Source organism: Bos taurus, chromosome 22, assembly GCF_002263795.3.
Source record: "Bos taurus isolate L1 Dominette 01449 registration number 42190680 breed Hereford chromosome 22, ARS-UCD2.0, whole genome shotgun sequence".
NCBI lineage: Eukaryota > Metazoa > Chordata > Mammalia > Artiodactyla > Bovidae > Bos > Bos taurus.
The window spans coordinates 590526-608152 of record NC_037349.1 but is presented as its reverse complement, the minus strand read 5'-3'; the positions used below and the strand labels follow the sequence as shown (position 1 = coordinate 608152).

At 39.6% G+C, this 17627-nt stretch overlaps 1 protein-coding gene across 2 annotated transcripts in view; it reads right to left on the bottom strand.

Moving 5' to 3' along the window:
• VOPP1 (VOPP1 WW domain binding protein) overlaps positions 1 to 17627 on the bottom strand; it is a 180184-nt gene that overhangs the window by 86667 nt on the left and 75890 nt on the right. For both annotated transcript variants that reach the window (XM_059879911.1, NM_001076972.1), the window contains 1 exon segment: positions 12186 to 12244. In XM_059879911.1, coding sequence (XP_059735894.1) covers positions 12186 to 12244 — 59 coding nt within the window.

The window sequence follows — 17627 nt, the reverse complement described above, 5'->3', positions numbered from 1 at the left end:
AAAAAGGAAAAAGAATGAAAAAATTGAAGATAGCATCAGAGATTTCTGGGACAATATTAAATGCACCAACATTAGAATTATAGGGTTCCCAGAAGAAGAAGGGGCTTTTTGGACCCTAAAAATGTGGCTCAGTGGGTAAAAAAGTGCCTACAATGCAGAAGATAGAGGAGATATGCATTCAATTCCCGGGTCAGGAAGATGCCCCGGAGGAGGGCATAGAAACCCACTCCAGTATTCTTGTCTGGAGAATCTCATGAACAGAGGAGCCTGGTGGGCTACGGTCCATAAGGTCAGAGTCAGACATGACAGAAACGAATGAGCATGTATGCATGCACAGAAGAGAAAAAGGTCTAGAAAATCTTTGAAGAGCCTATAGTCAAAAACTTCCCTAACATGGAAAAAGAAATAGTCAAGTCCATGAAGCAGAGAAATACCTGTACAGGATAAACCCAAGGAGAAACACGCTGAGACACATACTAATCAAACTAACAAAGATTAAACAAAACAAAGCATATTAAAAGCAGCAAGTAGCATACAAGGGAACCCCCACACGATTAACACTTGATCTTTCAGCAGAAACTCTGCAGGCTAGAAGGGAATGGCTGGATATATTTAAAGTACTGACAGGGAAAAAAACAACCAAGATAACTTTACCTGGCAAGGATCTCATTCAAAATTGAGGGAGAAAACAAAAGCTTCACAAACAAGCAAAAGATAAGAGAATTCAGCACCACCAAACCAGCTTTATAATAAATATTAAAGGGACTTCTATAGGAAGGAAATACAAGAGAAAGAAAAGACCTACAAAACAACTCAAAACAATTACAAAAATGCCAATAGGAACAAATATATCAATAATTACTTTAAATGCAAATGGTTTAAACATTTCAACCAAAAGACATGGAATGGCTGAATGGATAAAAAAATAAGACCCACATATATGCTATCTACAAAAGACCTACTTCAGACCTAGAGACACATACAGACTGAAAATGAGAGTATGGAAAAAGATATTCCATGCAAAAGTAAGTCAAAAGAAAGCCAGAGTAACAATTTTCATATAAGAAAAAACAGAAATTAACATATAGACTATTACAAGAGATAAGGAAGGAAATTCAGTGCAGTTCTGTTCAGTTGCTCAGTCGTGTCTGACTGTTTGCGACCCCATGGACTGCAGCATGCCAGGCCTCCCTGTCCATCACCAAATCCCGGAGTTTACTCAAACTCATGTCCCTTGAGATGGTGATGCCATCCAACCATCTCATCCTCTGTCATCCCCTTCTCCTTCTGCCTTCAATCTTTCCCAGCATCAGGGTCTTTTCTAACGAGTCAGTTCTTCACATCAGGTGGCCAAAGTATTGGAGTTTCAGCTTCAACATCAGTCCTTCCAATGAATACTCAGGACTGATCTCCTTTGGGATGAACTGGTTGGATATCCTTGCAGTCCAAGGAACTCTCAGAGTCTTCTCCAACTCCACAGTTCGAAAGCATCAATTCTTCAGCACTCAGCTTTCTTTATAGCCCAACTCTCACATCCATACATGACTACTGGAAAAACCACAGCCTTGACTAGATGGACCTTTGTTGGCAAAGTAACATCTCTGCTTTTTAATATGCTGTCTAGGTTGGTCATAACTTTCCTTCCAAGGAATAAGTGTCTTTTAATTTCATGGCTGCAGTCACCATTTGCAGTGATTTTGGAGCCCCCAAAATAAAGTCTGACACTGTTTCCACTGTTTCCCCATCTATTTGCCATGAAGTGCTGAAATCAGATGCCATGATCTTAGTTTTCTGAATGTTGAGCTTTAATCCAACTTTTTCACTCACCTCTTTCACTTTCATCAATAGACTCTCTTCACTTCCTGCCATTAGGGTAGTGTCATCTGCATATCTGAGGTTATTGATATGACTCCCACCAATCTTGATTCTAGCTTGTGGTTCATCCAGCCCAGCATTTCTCATGATGTACTATGCATACAAGTTCAATAAGCATGGTGACAATATATAGCCTTGATGTACTCCTTTTCCTATTTGGAACCAGTCTGTTGTTCCATGTCTAGTTCTAACTGTTGCTTCCTGACCTGCATACAGATTTCTCAAGAGGCAGATCAGATGGTCTGGTATTCTCATCTTTTTCAGAATTTTCCACAGTTTGTTGTGATCCACACAGTCAAAGGCTTTGGCATAGTCAATGAAGTAGCAATAGATGTTTTTCTAGAATTTGCTTTCTTTTTGGATGATCCAACGGATGTTGGCAATTTGATCTCTGGTTCCTCCACCTTTTGTAAAACCAGCTGGAGTATCTGGAAATTCATGGTTCACGTATTGTTGAAGCCTGGCTTGGAGAATTTTGAGCATTACTTTCATAGCATGTGAGATGAGTGCAATTGTGCAGTAGTTTGAGCATTCTTTGGCATTGCCTTTCTTTGGGATTGGAATGAAAACTGAGCTTTTCCAGTCCTGTGGCCACTGCTGAGTTTTCCATATCTGCTGGCATATTGAATGCAGCACTTTCACAGCATCATCTTTTAGGATTTGAAATAGCTCAACTGGAATTCCATCACCTCCACTAGCTTTGCTTGTAGTGATGCTTCTTAAGGCCCACTTGACTTCACATTCTGGGATGTCTGGCTCTAGGTGAGTGATCACACCATCATGATTATCTGGGTCTGAAAATGTTTTTCTGTACAGTTCTGTGTATTTTTCTCACCTCTGCTTAATACCTTCTGCATCTGTTAGGTCCATACCATTTCTGTTCTTTATTGAGCCCATCTTTGCATGAAATATTCCTTTGGTGTCTGTAATTTTCTTGAAGAGATCTCTAGTCTTTCCCATTCTATTGTTTTCATCTACTTCCTTGCACTGATCACAGATGAAGGCTTTCTTATCTCTCCTTGCTATTCTTTGGAACTTTGCATTCAAATGGGTATATCTTTCCTTTTCTACTTTGCTTTTTGCTTCTTCTCTTTTCACAGTTATTTGTAAGGTTTCCTCAGACAGCCATTTTTCTCTTTTGCATTTTTTTCTCTTGCAAACAACCTCTTCCAACAACACAAGAGAAAACTCTACACGTGGACGTCACCAGATGGTCAACACCAAAATCAGATTGATTATGTTCCTTGTAGCCAAAGATGGAGAAGCTTTATACAGTCAGCAAAAACAAGACCGGGAGCTGACTGTGGCTCAGATTAAGAACTCCTTATTGCCAAATTCAGACTAAAATTGAAGAAAGGACAGAAAACCAGCAGACCATTCAGGTATGACCTAAATCAAATCCCTTACAATTATTCATTGAAGTGAGAAATAGACTTAAGAGACTAGATCTGATAGAGTTCCTGATGAACTATGGATGGAGGTTCGTGACATTGTAAAGGAGACAGAGATCAATACCATCCCCAAGGAAGAACACTACATAATGACAAGGCATCTATCCAAGAAGAAAACATAACAATTGTAAATATTTATGCATCAAATAAAGGAGTACCTCAATACCTAAAGTAAACACTAACAGACATAAAGTGGGAAATTTGCAATTACACAGTAGTAACAGGGCACTTTAACACTGAACTTACACCAATGGACAGATCATCAAAACAGGAAGGCATTAAGGAAACACAAGCCTTAAATGACACATTAGATGAGACAAGCATAATTGATATCGTCAGGAAATTTCAGGCAAATGCAGAAGAATATACTTTCTTCTCAAGGGCACATGATCATTCTCCAGGATAGACCACATCTTGGGTCACAAATCAAACCTCAGTAAATTTCAGAAAATTTAAATTGTATCAAGCATCTTTTCTGACCACAGCGATATGGAACTAGATACCAATTAAAGGAAAACAACTGTAAAAAGCACAAACACATGAATATTAAATAATACATTTCTAAATAAGCAACAGGTTGCTGAAGAAATATAAAGGGAAATGAAAAAATCCCTAGAAACAAATGACAACGAAAACATGACAACTCAAACCTATGAGATCCAGCAAAAGCAGTTCTGAAAAGGAAGTTTATAGAAATTTAATATTACCTCAATAAACAACAAGGGCATCAAATAGACAACTTACATTTATACCTAAAACAACTAGAAAAAGATAAAGAAATAAACCTCAAAATTAATAGAAGGACAGTAATCATAAAGATCATAGCAGAAATAACTGAAAAAGAAATGAAGGAAACAATAGTAAAGCTTAATAAAATTAAAAGCTAGTTCTTCGAGAAAAGAAACACAATTGACAAACCATTAGCCAGACTCATCAAGAAAAAAAGGGAGAAGACTGAAATCAATGAAATTGGAAATGAAAAAGGAGAGGTTACAACAGACAATGAGAAATGAAAAGGATCATAAGAGACTATTATGAGCAATTACATGCTAGTAAAATGGACAACCTGGAAGAAATGAACAGATTCTTAGGAAAGTCCAAACTTCCGAGACTGAACCAAGAAGAAACTGAAATGATAAACAAGCCAATCATAAGCACTGAAATAGAAAAACAGTGATTAAAAAATCTCCCCCAAAACCAAAGTCCAGGGCCAGATGGCCTCACAGGTGAATTTTACAAAATTTTAGAGAAGAGCTATTGTCTATCCTTCTGAAACTCTTTTAAAAAATTGCAGAGAAAGACAGACAAATGGATAAGAAAGCTGTGGTAAATATACACAGTGGAATAATTGTCAGCTATTAAAAAGAATGTATTTGAATCAGTTCTAATGAGGTGGATGAAACTGGAGCCTATTATACAGAGTGAAGTAAGTCAGAAAGAAAATCACCAATACAGTATATTAACACATATATATGGAATTTAGAAAGATGGTATCAATGACCCTATATGCGAGACAGCAAAAGAGACACAGATGCAAAGAACAGACTTTTGGACTCTGTGGGAGAAGGCGAGGGTGGGATAATTTGAGAAAATAGCATTGAAACATGTATATTATCATAAGTGAAATAGATCACCAGTCAGGGTTTGATGCATGAGAAAGGGTGCTCAGGGCTGGTGCACTGGGATGACCGTGAGGGATGGGATGCAGAGGGAGGTCAGAGGCGGGTTCAGGATGGAGAACACATGTACACCCATGGCTCATTCATAGCAATGTATAGCAAAACTCACTACAATGTTGTAAAGTAATTAGCCTCCAATTAAAATAAATAAATTTTTAAAAATAAAATAAAGTAAAATAAATAAAGGTTTAAAAAAATAAAATAAAATAAATTAAAAAATAAAAAATTGCAGAGGAAGGAACATTTCCAAACTCATTCTGTGAGACCACCATCACCATGATACCAAAACCAGATAAAGAGAACACAAAAAAATTCCAGGCAAATATCACTGATGAACATAGATTCAAAAATCCTCAACAAAATTCCAGGAAACAGAATTCAACAACACATTAAAAAGACTGTATAACCATGATCAAGTTGGGTTTATCTAAGGGATGCAAGGATTCCTCAATATACACAAATCAATCAATGGGATATACCATATTAAAATTACCATATTAAGAAATTAAAAGATAAAAATCATAGGATAATCTCAATAGATGCAGAAAAAGCTTTTGACAAAATTCAGTACCCATGTATGACAAAAACTCCTCAGAAAATGGGCATAGAAGGAAATTACCTCAAAGTAATAAAAGCCATATACAATAAACCTACAGCAAACATTTTCAAAGGTGAAAAACTGAAAGTATTTCCACTAAGATCAGAACTAAGACAACAGTGCTCAATCTCAATATTGTTCAACATAGTTTTGGAAGTCCCAGCCATGGCAATCATAGAAGAAAAAGAAATTAAAAGAATCCAGTCTGGAAAAGAGGTAAACTTTTTTTTTTGCAGACAACATTCAGTTCAGTTCAGTTCAGTTGCTCAGTCGTATTCGACTTTTTGCGACCCCATGAATCGCAGTATGCCAGGCCTCCCTGTCCATCACCAACTCCCGAAGTTCACTCAGACTCATGTCCATCGAATCAGTGATGCCATCCAGCCATCTCATCCTCTGCCGTCCCCTTCTCCTCCTGCCCCCAATCCCTCCCAGCATCAGAGTCTTTTCCAATGAGTCAACTCTTCACATGAGGTGGCCAAAGTACTGGAGTTTCAGCTTTAGCATCATTCCTTCTAAAGAAATCCCAGGGCTGATCTCTTTCAGAATGAACTGGTTGGATCTCCTTGCAGTCTAAGGGACTCTCAAGAGTCTTCTCCAACACCACAGTTCAAAAGCATCAATTCTTCGGCGCTCAGCCTTCTTCACAGTCCAACTCTCACACTATACATTAAAAACCCTAAACATGCCACCAAAAAATTACTAGAGCTAATCAGTGAATTTGGTAAAACAGCAGGATACAAAATCAATACACAGGAATCACTTGCATTCCTATACACTAACGATGAAAAATCAAAAAGAGAAATTGGTACTGGCACAAAGACAGAAATATAGATCAATGGAACAAAATAGAAAGCCCAGAGATAAATCCACGCACATATGGACACCTTATCTTTGACAAAGGAGGCAAGAATATACAATGGATTAAAGACAATCTCTTTAACAAGTGGTGCTGGGAAATCTGGTCAACCACTTGTAAAAGAATGAAACTGGACCACTTTCTAACACCATATACAAAAATAAACTCAAAATGGATTAAAGATCTCAACGTAAGACCAGAAACTATAAAACTCCTAGAGGAGAACATAGGCAAAACACCCCCTGACATACATCACAGCAGGATCCTCTATGACCCACCTCCCAGAATATTGGAAATAAAAGCAAAAATAAACAAATGGGACCTAATTAAACTTAAAAGCTTCTGCACATCAAAGGAAACTATTAGCAAGGTGAAAAGACAGCCTTCAGAATGGGAGAAAATAATAGCAAATGAAGCAACTGACAAACAACTAATCTCAAAAATATACAAGCAACTCCTCCAGCTCAACTCCAGAAAAATAAATGACCCAATCAAAAAATGGGCCAAAGATCTAAATAGACATTTCTCCAAAGAAGACATACAGATGGCTAACAAACACATGAAAAGATGCTCAACATCACTCATTATCAGAGAAATGCAAATCAAAACCACTATGAGATACCATTTCACACCAGTCAGAATGGCTGCGATCCAAAAGTCTACAAATAATAAATGCTGGAGAGGCTGTGGAGAAAAGGGAACCCTCTTACACTGTTGGTGGGAATGCAAACTAGTACAGCCACTATGGAGAACAGTGTGGAGATTCCTTAAAAAACTGGAAATAGAACTGCCTTATGATCTAGCAATCCCACTGCTGGGCATACACACTGAGGAAACCAGAAGGGAAAGAGACACGTGTACCCCAATGTTCATCGCAGCACTGTTTATAATAGCCAGGACATGGAAGCAACCTAGATGTCCATCAGCAGATGAATGGATAAGAAAGCAGTGGTACATATACACAATGGAGTATTACTCAGCCATTAAAAAGAATACATTTGAATCAGTTCTAATGAGGTGGATGAAACTGGAGCCTATTATACAGAGTGAAGTAAGCCAGAAGGACAAACACCAATACAGTATACTAACGCATATATATGGAATTTAGAAAGATGGTAACAATAACCCTGTATACGAGACAGCAAAAGAGACACTGATGTATAGAACAGGCTTATGGACTCTGTGGGAGAGGGAGAGGGTGGCAAGATTTGGGAGAATGGCATTGAAACATGTGAAATGTCATGTATGAAACGAGATGCCAGTCCAGGTTCAATGCACGATGCTGGATGCTTGGGACTGGTGCACTGGGACGACCCAGAGGGATGGTATGGGGAGGGAGGAGGGAGGAGGGTTCAGGATGGATTTTCTTTTAAAAATTTAGAAGAAAAAAATAAAAAATTAAAAAAAAAAGAGAAATTAAGGAAACAATCCCATTCACCATTGCAATAATAAGAACATAATACCTACAAATAAACCTACTTAAGGAGACAAAAGAGCTATATACAGAAAACTGTAAGGCACTGATGAAAGATATCAGAGATGACATAGACAGATAAAAGGATATTCCACGCTCCTGTTTTGGAAGAATCAATATTGTGAAAATAACTCTACTAACAAATGCAATCTACAGGTTCAATACAATCCCTAATTTACCAATGGCATTTTTCATAGAACTAGATAAAAAAATTTCACAATTTGTATGGAAACACAAAACACAAAGCAATCCTGAGAGAAAAGAATGGAGCTGGAGTAATCAACCTTCCTGATTTCAGACTATACTACAAATCTAAAATCATCAAGACAGTATGGTACTGGTATAAAAAAAGAAATATAGACCAATGGAACAACATGCAAAGCCTAGAGATAACCCACATACCTATGGGCATCTTATCTTTGACAAAGGAAGCAAAATATACAATAGAGAAAAGACAGTCTCTTCAATAAGTGGTGCTGGGAAAACTGGACAGCAACAGGTAAAAGAATGAAATTAGAACACTTTCTAACACCATACACAAAGATTAACTCAAAATGCATTACCTAAATAAAGACCAGAAGCTATAAAACTCTTAGATGAAATCATAGGCAGAACACCCTATGACATAAATCACAGCAAGGTCCTCTGTAACCCATCTCCTAGAACAATGGAAATAAAAATAAACAAATGAGGTGGATGAAACTGGAGCCTATTATACAGAGTGAAGTAAGCCAGAAGGAAAAACACCAATACAGTATAATAATGCATATATATGGAATTTAGAAAGATGGTAACAATAACCCTGTGCACGAGACAGCAAAAGAGACACTGATGTATAGAACAGTCTTATGGACTCTATGGGAGAGGGAGAGGGTGGGAAGATTTGGGAGAATGGCATTGAAACATGTAAAATATCATGTATGAAACGAGATGCCAGTCCAGGTTCGATGCACGATACTGGATGCTTGGGGCTAGTGCACTGGGACGACCCAGAGGGATGGTAAGGGGAGGGAGGAGGGAGGAGGGTTCAGGATGGGGAACACATGTATACCTGTGGCGGATTCATTTTGATATTTGGCAAAACTAATACAATTATGTAAAGTTTAAAAATAAAATAAAATAAAAAAAATAAACAAATGGGAACTAATTAAACTTAAAAGATTTTACACAGCAAAGGAAACTATAAACTAAGTGAAAAGACAAACCTCAGAATAGGAGAAAATAGTAGCAAATGAAACAACTGACAAAGGATTAATTTCCAAAATATACAAGTAGCTCGTGCAACTCATCAGAAAAACAGCTAATCAAAGAGTGGGTGGAAGTCCCAAATGGACATTTCTCCAAAGAAGACATACAGATGGCTAATAAACACATTAAAAGATGTTCAACATCACTCATTATTAGAGAAGTGAAAATCAAAACTATAATAAGATATCACCTCACACTGGTCAGAATGGCCATCATCAAAAAGTCTACAAACAAAAAATGTTGGATAGGGTGTGGAGAAAAGGGAAGCCTCTTGCACTGTTGGTGGGAATGTAAATTGATCCAGCCACTATGGAAGACGGTATGGAGATTCCTTAAAAAGACAGGAATATAACCACCACATGACCTAGCAATCCCACTACCAGGCATATACCATGAGGGAACCAAAATTGAAAAAGACACATGTACCCCAGTGTTCACTGCAGCACTATTTACAATAGCTAGAACATGCAGGCAAGCAACCTTAATGTCCATCAACAGATGAACAGATAAAGAAGTTGTGGCACATATACACAATGGAATATTACTCAGCCATAAAAAGGAATGCATCCGAGTCAGTTCTAATGAGGTGGACGAACCTAGAGTATATTATACAGAATGAAGTAAGTCTGAAAGATAAAAACATCGTGTACTAACGCATATACGCGGAATCTAGAGAGATGGTACTGATGAACCTATTTGCAGGGCAGCACTGGAGACACGGACACGGAGAACAGACTTACAGACACAGAGGCGGGAGGAGAGAGTGAGAAGTGTGGAGAGAAAAACATGGAAACCTATATTATCATATGTAAAACAGATAGCCAATGGGAATTTTCTATATGACTCAGAGAACTCAAACAAGGGCTCTGTATCAACCTAGAGGGGTGGGATGGGGAGGGGTATGGGAGGGAGGTTCAAGAGGGAGGGGATATATGTATACCTATGGCTGATTCATGCTAATGTTTCACAGAAAACAACAAAATTCTATAAAGCAATTATCCTTCAACTAAAAAAATAAATAAATGTTTAAAAATCTACAAAAAAAAAAAAAATGCTGGAGAGGATGTGGAGAAAAGGAAACCTTTTTGCACTGTCCGTGGGAATATATATTGATACAGCCACTATGGAAGACAGTATGGAGATTCCTTTAAAAACTAGGAATAAAACTACCATATGACCTAACAATCCCACTACTGGGCATATACCATGAGGAAACCAAAACTGGAAAAGTCATACATACCCCAATATTCATTGCAGCACTATTTACAATAGCTAGGACATGGAAGCTACTACCTAGATGTTCACTGACAGATGAATGGATAAAGAAGCTATGATACATGTATACAACGGAATATTACTCAGCCATAAAAGACCACATTTGACTCAATTCTAATGAAGTGGATGAACTTAGAGACTATTACATAGAGTGAAGTAAGTCCGAAAGAGAAAAACAAGTATCGAGGATTAATGCATATATATGGAATCTAGAAAGATGCCACTGATGAACCTATTTGCAGGGCAGCAATGGAGACACGGACATAGAGAAAAGACTTGTAGATACGGGAGAGGGCGGAGCAGAGAGTGCGACAAATGGAGACAGCAGTATGGAAACACATACACTACCATACGTGAAATAAACAGCCCGTGGCAATTTGCTATATGATTCAGGGAACTTGAACCGAGGCTCTGCGACAACTTAGAGCGGTGGGATGTGATGGGGAGTTGGAAGGAGGTTCAAGCGGGAGGGGACATACGTACACCTATAGCTGATTTATGTTGATGTATGGTGGAAACCAACACAATATTGTAAAGCAATTTTTTTAAAAAGCACTAAAGCTTTGCAAGGAAAATTCACTGTACTAAGAACCAAATCTTTCATCTCCCTGTTATCCCACAACCACTTTTCTTCAAGATGACAACTCTGTAATTAGAACCAAAACCCCTTTGCTGCTGCTTTATCTTTCAAGTACATTTTGTCTTTCTGCGGCTGCAGAGTATTTCTGCCAGGACTACACCCTGTGGGGCACTAAGGACTCCTGCTTTTCGATATGAAACCAAGGCAGAAAAACTGGCCCTTTACCTGTATTCCATTCCCATTCACAGCCCAGCAACTTTCTCCACACACACTGATCTCTTCAAGATTAAAAACTGAAGAAAGACAGGTAAGAAAAATATACATCTTGGCCAGTTAAGAAATAACCCTCTTGGCTATTATGTATAGTATTCCCTGCCCAATCTCCCCATATACAAAAAGAAAATAGTTTCTGCTATAACAATTATATGCATTACTAAAATTTTTCATGTTTAACAAAATTCAATACAAGGGTTTTTGGGGAAAAATTGCTTTGACGCATTCCACTTGAAACTTAGGGAACTTCAAAACATAATAAAAAATATTAATTGATAATCTAGACAGTTAATCTAGGTGTGTCAGTGGGGCTAGTGGCTTCCATAGCAGATATTTAAAATACAGCAAAGCTTTAATAAAAGCAATACTGGCAGGGGCTGAGGGCACAGGAAGAGGCGTACCCTGCAGACATGCAAGGCTGACTGCACCTGCCTAGAGAGGTGCCAGGGCCAGGTGACCTTTGTGATCACTCTCATCTCTCCTTCTCTTTCTCTCACACTCACAGCAGAGCTAAGTACTTTTTCCTGCCCTATTCAAATACAAAATACTTTCCTACCACCTCTGCTCCCTTTGACTAGGAAGATTTGTATAAATCAATATAATGTTGGCCTTGTTTAGACATTCTGCCCTCACCAATCACATACAAGCTAACATGCCTCACAGAACAGAGCACTCAGGATTCTACACTGTCCTTAGAGCAGCTGGTCTGAATCCTTAGGGAGGCTGCCTGCTCATTCAGGGGCACAGGCAAGTGAAACCAGGGCTAGAGGCCTCCCAAGGCTGGGTTTGCCCCATCTCATAACCACTCCTGTGATCTATGAAAGAAATAATTCTCAGAGAAAGATGTGATCACAGATAAGTGCAAATACTTACATATAATAAGTGGGATAGAGTCCTTCAAAATACCAGCAATGTTTTTTGGCCTCTGTGCACTGGAAATAAAAGGAAGAAAATGTTTGTCAGTGAAAACTCATTTGCATACTGTTGAGAAGATCTCACGCAAAAAAACAAGGAAGGATGAGTGAAAGCAGCTTAAAGTGTGAGAAGCACACATTGGCGGGACAATGAACCAGAGGGAGATTTACCTGCTATGTGACTTTTTATTTCTTCAAAATTTTTGAAAGAGAAGAAAACATCTCTTTCCCTATCATTTTTGTAGCTTTTCTAAGTACAAGGGGATGAATACTTCATTAAAATGCAAATTTAAAACAATCCATTTTTAAAAATTCACATGGTATGATACTTCAAATATCTAAAGATGCTAGAAATAATTACACAGATTCTCCCTAATTTTTGTTTTTGAAAAACATCTCCCAGAATTTTAACATTTCTATATCTTTATATTTCAGGATATAATGACTCTCGAACAACATGGTGGTTCGGAGCACCCACCCTCCACACAGTTGAAAATTCACGTAGAACTTATAGGTCAGCTCTCCATTACCATGGCTCCACAGATCATGTACTGTTGTATTTACTATTGAAAAAAAAAAAAAATCACGTATAAGAAGAGCCATGCAGTTCAAACCCATATTGTTCAAGGGTCTCAGTTCAGTTCACTTCAGTCACTCAGTCATGTCCAACTCTTTGCAACCCCATGAATCGCAGCACACCAGGCCTCCCTGTCCATCACCAACTCCCAGAGTTCACTCAGACTCACGTCCATCGAGTCAGTGATGCCATCCAGCCATCTCATCCTCTGTTGTCCCCTTCTCCTCCTGCCCCCAATCCCTCCCAGCATCACAGTCTTTTCCAATGAGTCAACTCTTCACATGAGGTGGCTAAAGTATTGGAGTTTCAGCCTCAGCATCAGTCCTTCCAATGAACACCAAGGACTCGTCTCCTTTAGGATGGAATGGTTGGATCTCCTTGCAGTCCAAGGGACTCACAAGAGTCTTCTCCAGCACTACAGTTTAAAAGCATCAATTCTTCGGTGCTCAGCCTTCTTCACAGTCCAACTCTCACATCCACACATGACCACTGGAAAAAACATAGCCTTGACTAGACGGACCTTTGTTGGCAAAGTAATATCTCTGCTTTTTATATGCCATCTAGGTTGGTCATAACTTTCCTTCCAAGGGTCTACAGTATTCCAAAAGGCATATTGCCCAGTGGGCACCTATGCCTTCCAGACTCTGTGAGACAGAATTGATCTGATACAATCAGTGGGGGTCCTGCCCTCGTTCATTCCCAGGGATGAGAAAGATGGAAGAGGGGGACAAGGAGGGACTTCTCTGTGCTTTCCAAGGAAGTTGAGGCTGAATCTTCCAGATGGCAGGGCTGAGCAGATATGATACCACCCTAGGGGGTTCAGTATCTCAAACACCTGACAAGTGACAGGAAGCCAGTGGCACCAACTGCAAGTAAGAGCTCCAAGCAGAAATGCTCTGACCGAGTTGAGCAAGGCTTTTCTAAAATTACTCCACTCATGCCATTATTTTAAAAAAATACACAACTTCCTACCTTCATGACCCAGTTCATTAGCTCCCATATGTAAATAACACCTTCAAAATATTACAATGCAAAAGTACCAGCAGGAAAAGGCACAGTGAAAACAAAGCTTTCTTTGGGTAAGGCAGGGACCAACTGTGTTGTTCACCCCCGTTTCCCAGGGTGTATGCTGATGCCCTTCTACCTCAGTCTGCCTGATAGCTGTAGAAGGTCAGAAACACACCCCAAATCTACAGCAGAACGCCAAGGGAGAGGTGAGTATGAATGTTATGTGTTAGGCTGGCTAAATTCAATGAGTTATGAAGAGAGCGTGAAACACTGGATTTTAAATATATATATATGCTTTAAGACACTCAGAAGCACATTGGGGCAGCCTGAAATGACCCAGCTTTATTAATGGAAAATGAGTTTAATTTAGACTAGGTTAGCTCTTGTCTAATTCAAGAAACGAAGTTCAGACAGCTAAAGAAATCAATTTATTTTGTCAAGGAAGAGCAATTCCAGGTCTGTACCCTAAGTTTCAATTCATTTCACTAGAGACTTCTATGATAAACTGAGAAACCAGGTCTCATTTCCAGGTGGCATTTCCAATGTCTCTTCTTCATTCTCCATCACCACTAGAGACAGACACACTTTCTTGGAATTTGACACTCAAGATCCACACACAGTCAAGAAATGGTGTCCCTAATGCCAGTCCTAAAACTCGGGACACCAGAGCCAAGTCCAAGCCCCCGCTTATTGCTGCTCTGGTCACCCACATGGGCATCTCACTGGAGACTCAGACCCACGGACCCAGGAGCAAGGGCCAGCAGTGCCTCAGCAGTCAGGGCATGAGATGCTGTCCTCGGTGTCTGCTGTGGGACAGCCCTTTACCTGAAGACCTCATATTCAAAGCAGCCACATTTTTGGACCCAAGCACCACATCTCCTAACTCTTAAGGTAACAACAAAAATAGTATCATAGTTGCCTTTTAGGATTTTTTTCTTGGTGTGTCAATATAAGGAATGCCATTTTATAGATTAAACACTGGGACCCCTCACGGGTGTCTTGCTCAAAGCCACATTTCTTTACAGCGTGGTTTCTCCTAGATTAATCAACATTACCCTGAAGAACTTCCTTCCAACCTCCCATGTCCCCATGTTGTATGACTGGAGGACAGACTGACATTAGATCTGCTCCCAGTTCCACCATCAGCAGGTGAGAGGCTTGGGAAGGCAGGTTCCCAGTTTGGGCCTCCTCTGAACTTAGCAGCAGCGCGGGTGGTAGGAAGATGCACACCCATGTCTAGCGGAACCCCTGGGAGCATGAGCTTCAGAGCTACCACAGGTTAAATAACAACTTGAATTGTGAGACAGCACAACTCTCAGACACTCCCACATGTGGCTGTTGGGAAAGGAGAGCAATCTCTGCAAAACTATGGTTCCATTTCTCTTTCACGGATTCCCTCTCCACAAAGATGGAACGCCACATGCACAAGGTTATGTACTGTGGCATTATTTCTAATAAAGAAATTCTGGAAACAATGTAAATACATACTCATATCAGGCTGATCAGATAGAGAACAGCATGTCCATACAATGGAGGACTAAGCAGCCAACAAGAATGAAGTTTCTCAGAACCTGAATGAAATGATTTCTACAATGCAGTGCTGTGAAAAAGCAATATTAAGAAGGGCACATGTAGCACACTAATTTTAATGGAAAAGGAAACTTGTACATTTGGTTAATTTTTTTACAAAAAGAACCACAGGAAAGGTATAGTAAAAAGTAATGAGAATACTTGTCCTGTAGGGGAGGTGGCAGAGGAGTGGCAGAGTCTGGGGCGGGAATGAGGATTCTGTGAGTATACTTTTCTTTTTTTGGCCACACTGCATGTCATGCAGGATCTTAGTTCCCTGACCAGGGATCAAACTTGTGCCCCCTGTAGTAGAAGTACGGAGTCTTAACCATTGGACCATCAAGAAAGTCCCCAAGTATACGGTTTTATATAGGTTGATTTTCAAATCATGTAAATGTTTTTCATATTCAAAAAACAAAGTCTGGAGAAGGAAATGGCAACCCACTCCAGTATTCTTGCCTGGAGAATCTCATGGACAGAGGAGGCTAGCAGGCTATAGTCAGTGGGGTCGCAAAAGTGTCAGGCACAACTTAGTGACTAAACAACACAACGCTTAAATTGTACAATATGATGCATTTTAATATATGTTCAAAAGCAGAGACATTAATTTGCCAACAAAGGTTCGTCTAGTCAAGGCTATGGTTTTTCCTGTGGTCATGTATGGATGTGAGAGTTGGACTGTGAAGAAGGCTGAGTGCCAAAGAATTGATGCTTTTGAACTGTGGTGTTGGAGAAGGCTCTTGAGAGTCTCTTGGACTGCAAGGAGATCCAACCAGTCCACTGTGAAGGGGATCAGCCCTGGGATTTCTTTGGAAGGAATGATGCTGAAGCTGAAACTCCAGTACTTTGACCATCTCATGCGAAGAGCTGACTCATTGGAAAAGACTCTGATGCTGGGAGGGGTTGGGGGCAAGAGGAGAAGGGGACGACAGAGGATGAGATGGCTGGATGGCATCACTGACTCGATGGACGTGAGTCTGAGTGAACTCCGGGAGTTGGTGATGGACAGGGAGGCCTGGCGTGCTGCAATTCATGGGGTCGCAAAGAGTCGGACACGACTGAGCGACTGACCTGAGCTGATCTGATGTGCACCTATAATATCACAAAATTAAGGTAATGAACATATCATTACCCACAAAAATTTTCTTACACCCCTTAATGATCTCTTCTTGTCCTTCCTATCCAGATGCAACTATTGATTTATTTCATTTCATAATACATTAGTTTGAATTTTCTAGAATTTTATATGAATGTAATACAGTATGAGGTGTTTTTTTTTTTTTTTTTTTTTTTACCATCTATCAGTAAGCATAATTGTTTTGAGATTATTTACTGTTGTTGGGAATATCAATATATTATTCCTTTTTGCATTGAGTAATGTTTCCCTGTGTATGGATGTTATACAGTTGCTTATCCATCAATTATTAACAAACATTTAGGTTGTTTCCATGGCTTCCCTGGTGGCTCAGATGGTAAGGAATCTGCCCGCAATGTGGGTGACCCAGGTTCAATCCATGTGTTGGGAAGATCCCCGGAGAAGGAAATAGCAACTCACTCCAGTATTCTTGCCTGGAGAATTCCATGGACAGAGGAGCCTGGTGGGCTACAGTCCATGGGGTCGCAAAGAGTTGGACACAGCTTAGTGAGTAACACACTAGGTTGTTTCCAGTTTCTTTTAAAAATAAAGCATATTTGAAACAAAAAGAAAAGAAAAAAGTAAAGTCAAAAAGGATTTTTTAAAAATCCACTTTCCATAATATCATATATGGAACGAGTCGCCAATCCAGGTTCGATGCACGATACTGGATGCTTGGGGCTGGTGCACTGGGACAACCCAGAGGGATGGTATGGGGAGGGAGGAGGGTTCAGGATGGGGAACACATGTATACCTGTGGCAGATTCATTTTGATATTTGGCAAAACCAATACAATATTGTAAAGTTTAAAAATAAAATAAAATTAAAAAAAGAAGAAATATTTTCAAAAAAAAAAAAAATTCCACTTGGGAAAGCTTGAAGAAATTCCCTGAGTTCCATGATGGAGCTCCTCCTACACAAGCTACCACTTTGTTGAGAGCAACCACACAGAGGAAGGTGGGATTAACACAAGAGACTTACAAAAATGCCCTCCCTTCCTGCTGCCCAAAGATACCAAGGTCGCCCTTTTCTGCCCACTCTTGCTCAGACCATCCCTAGTCTCTTCTCAGCATTTGCTGGGTGTCTACTAAATCCATTGGTGTTTGTTGACT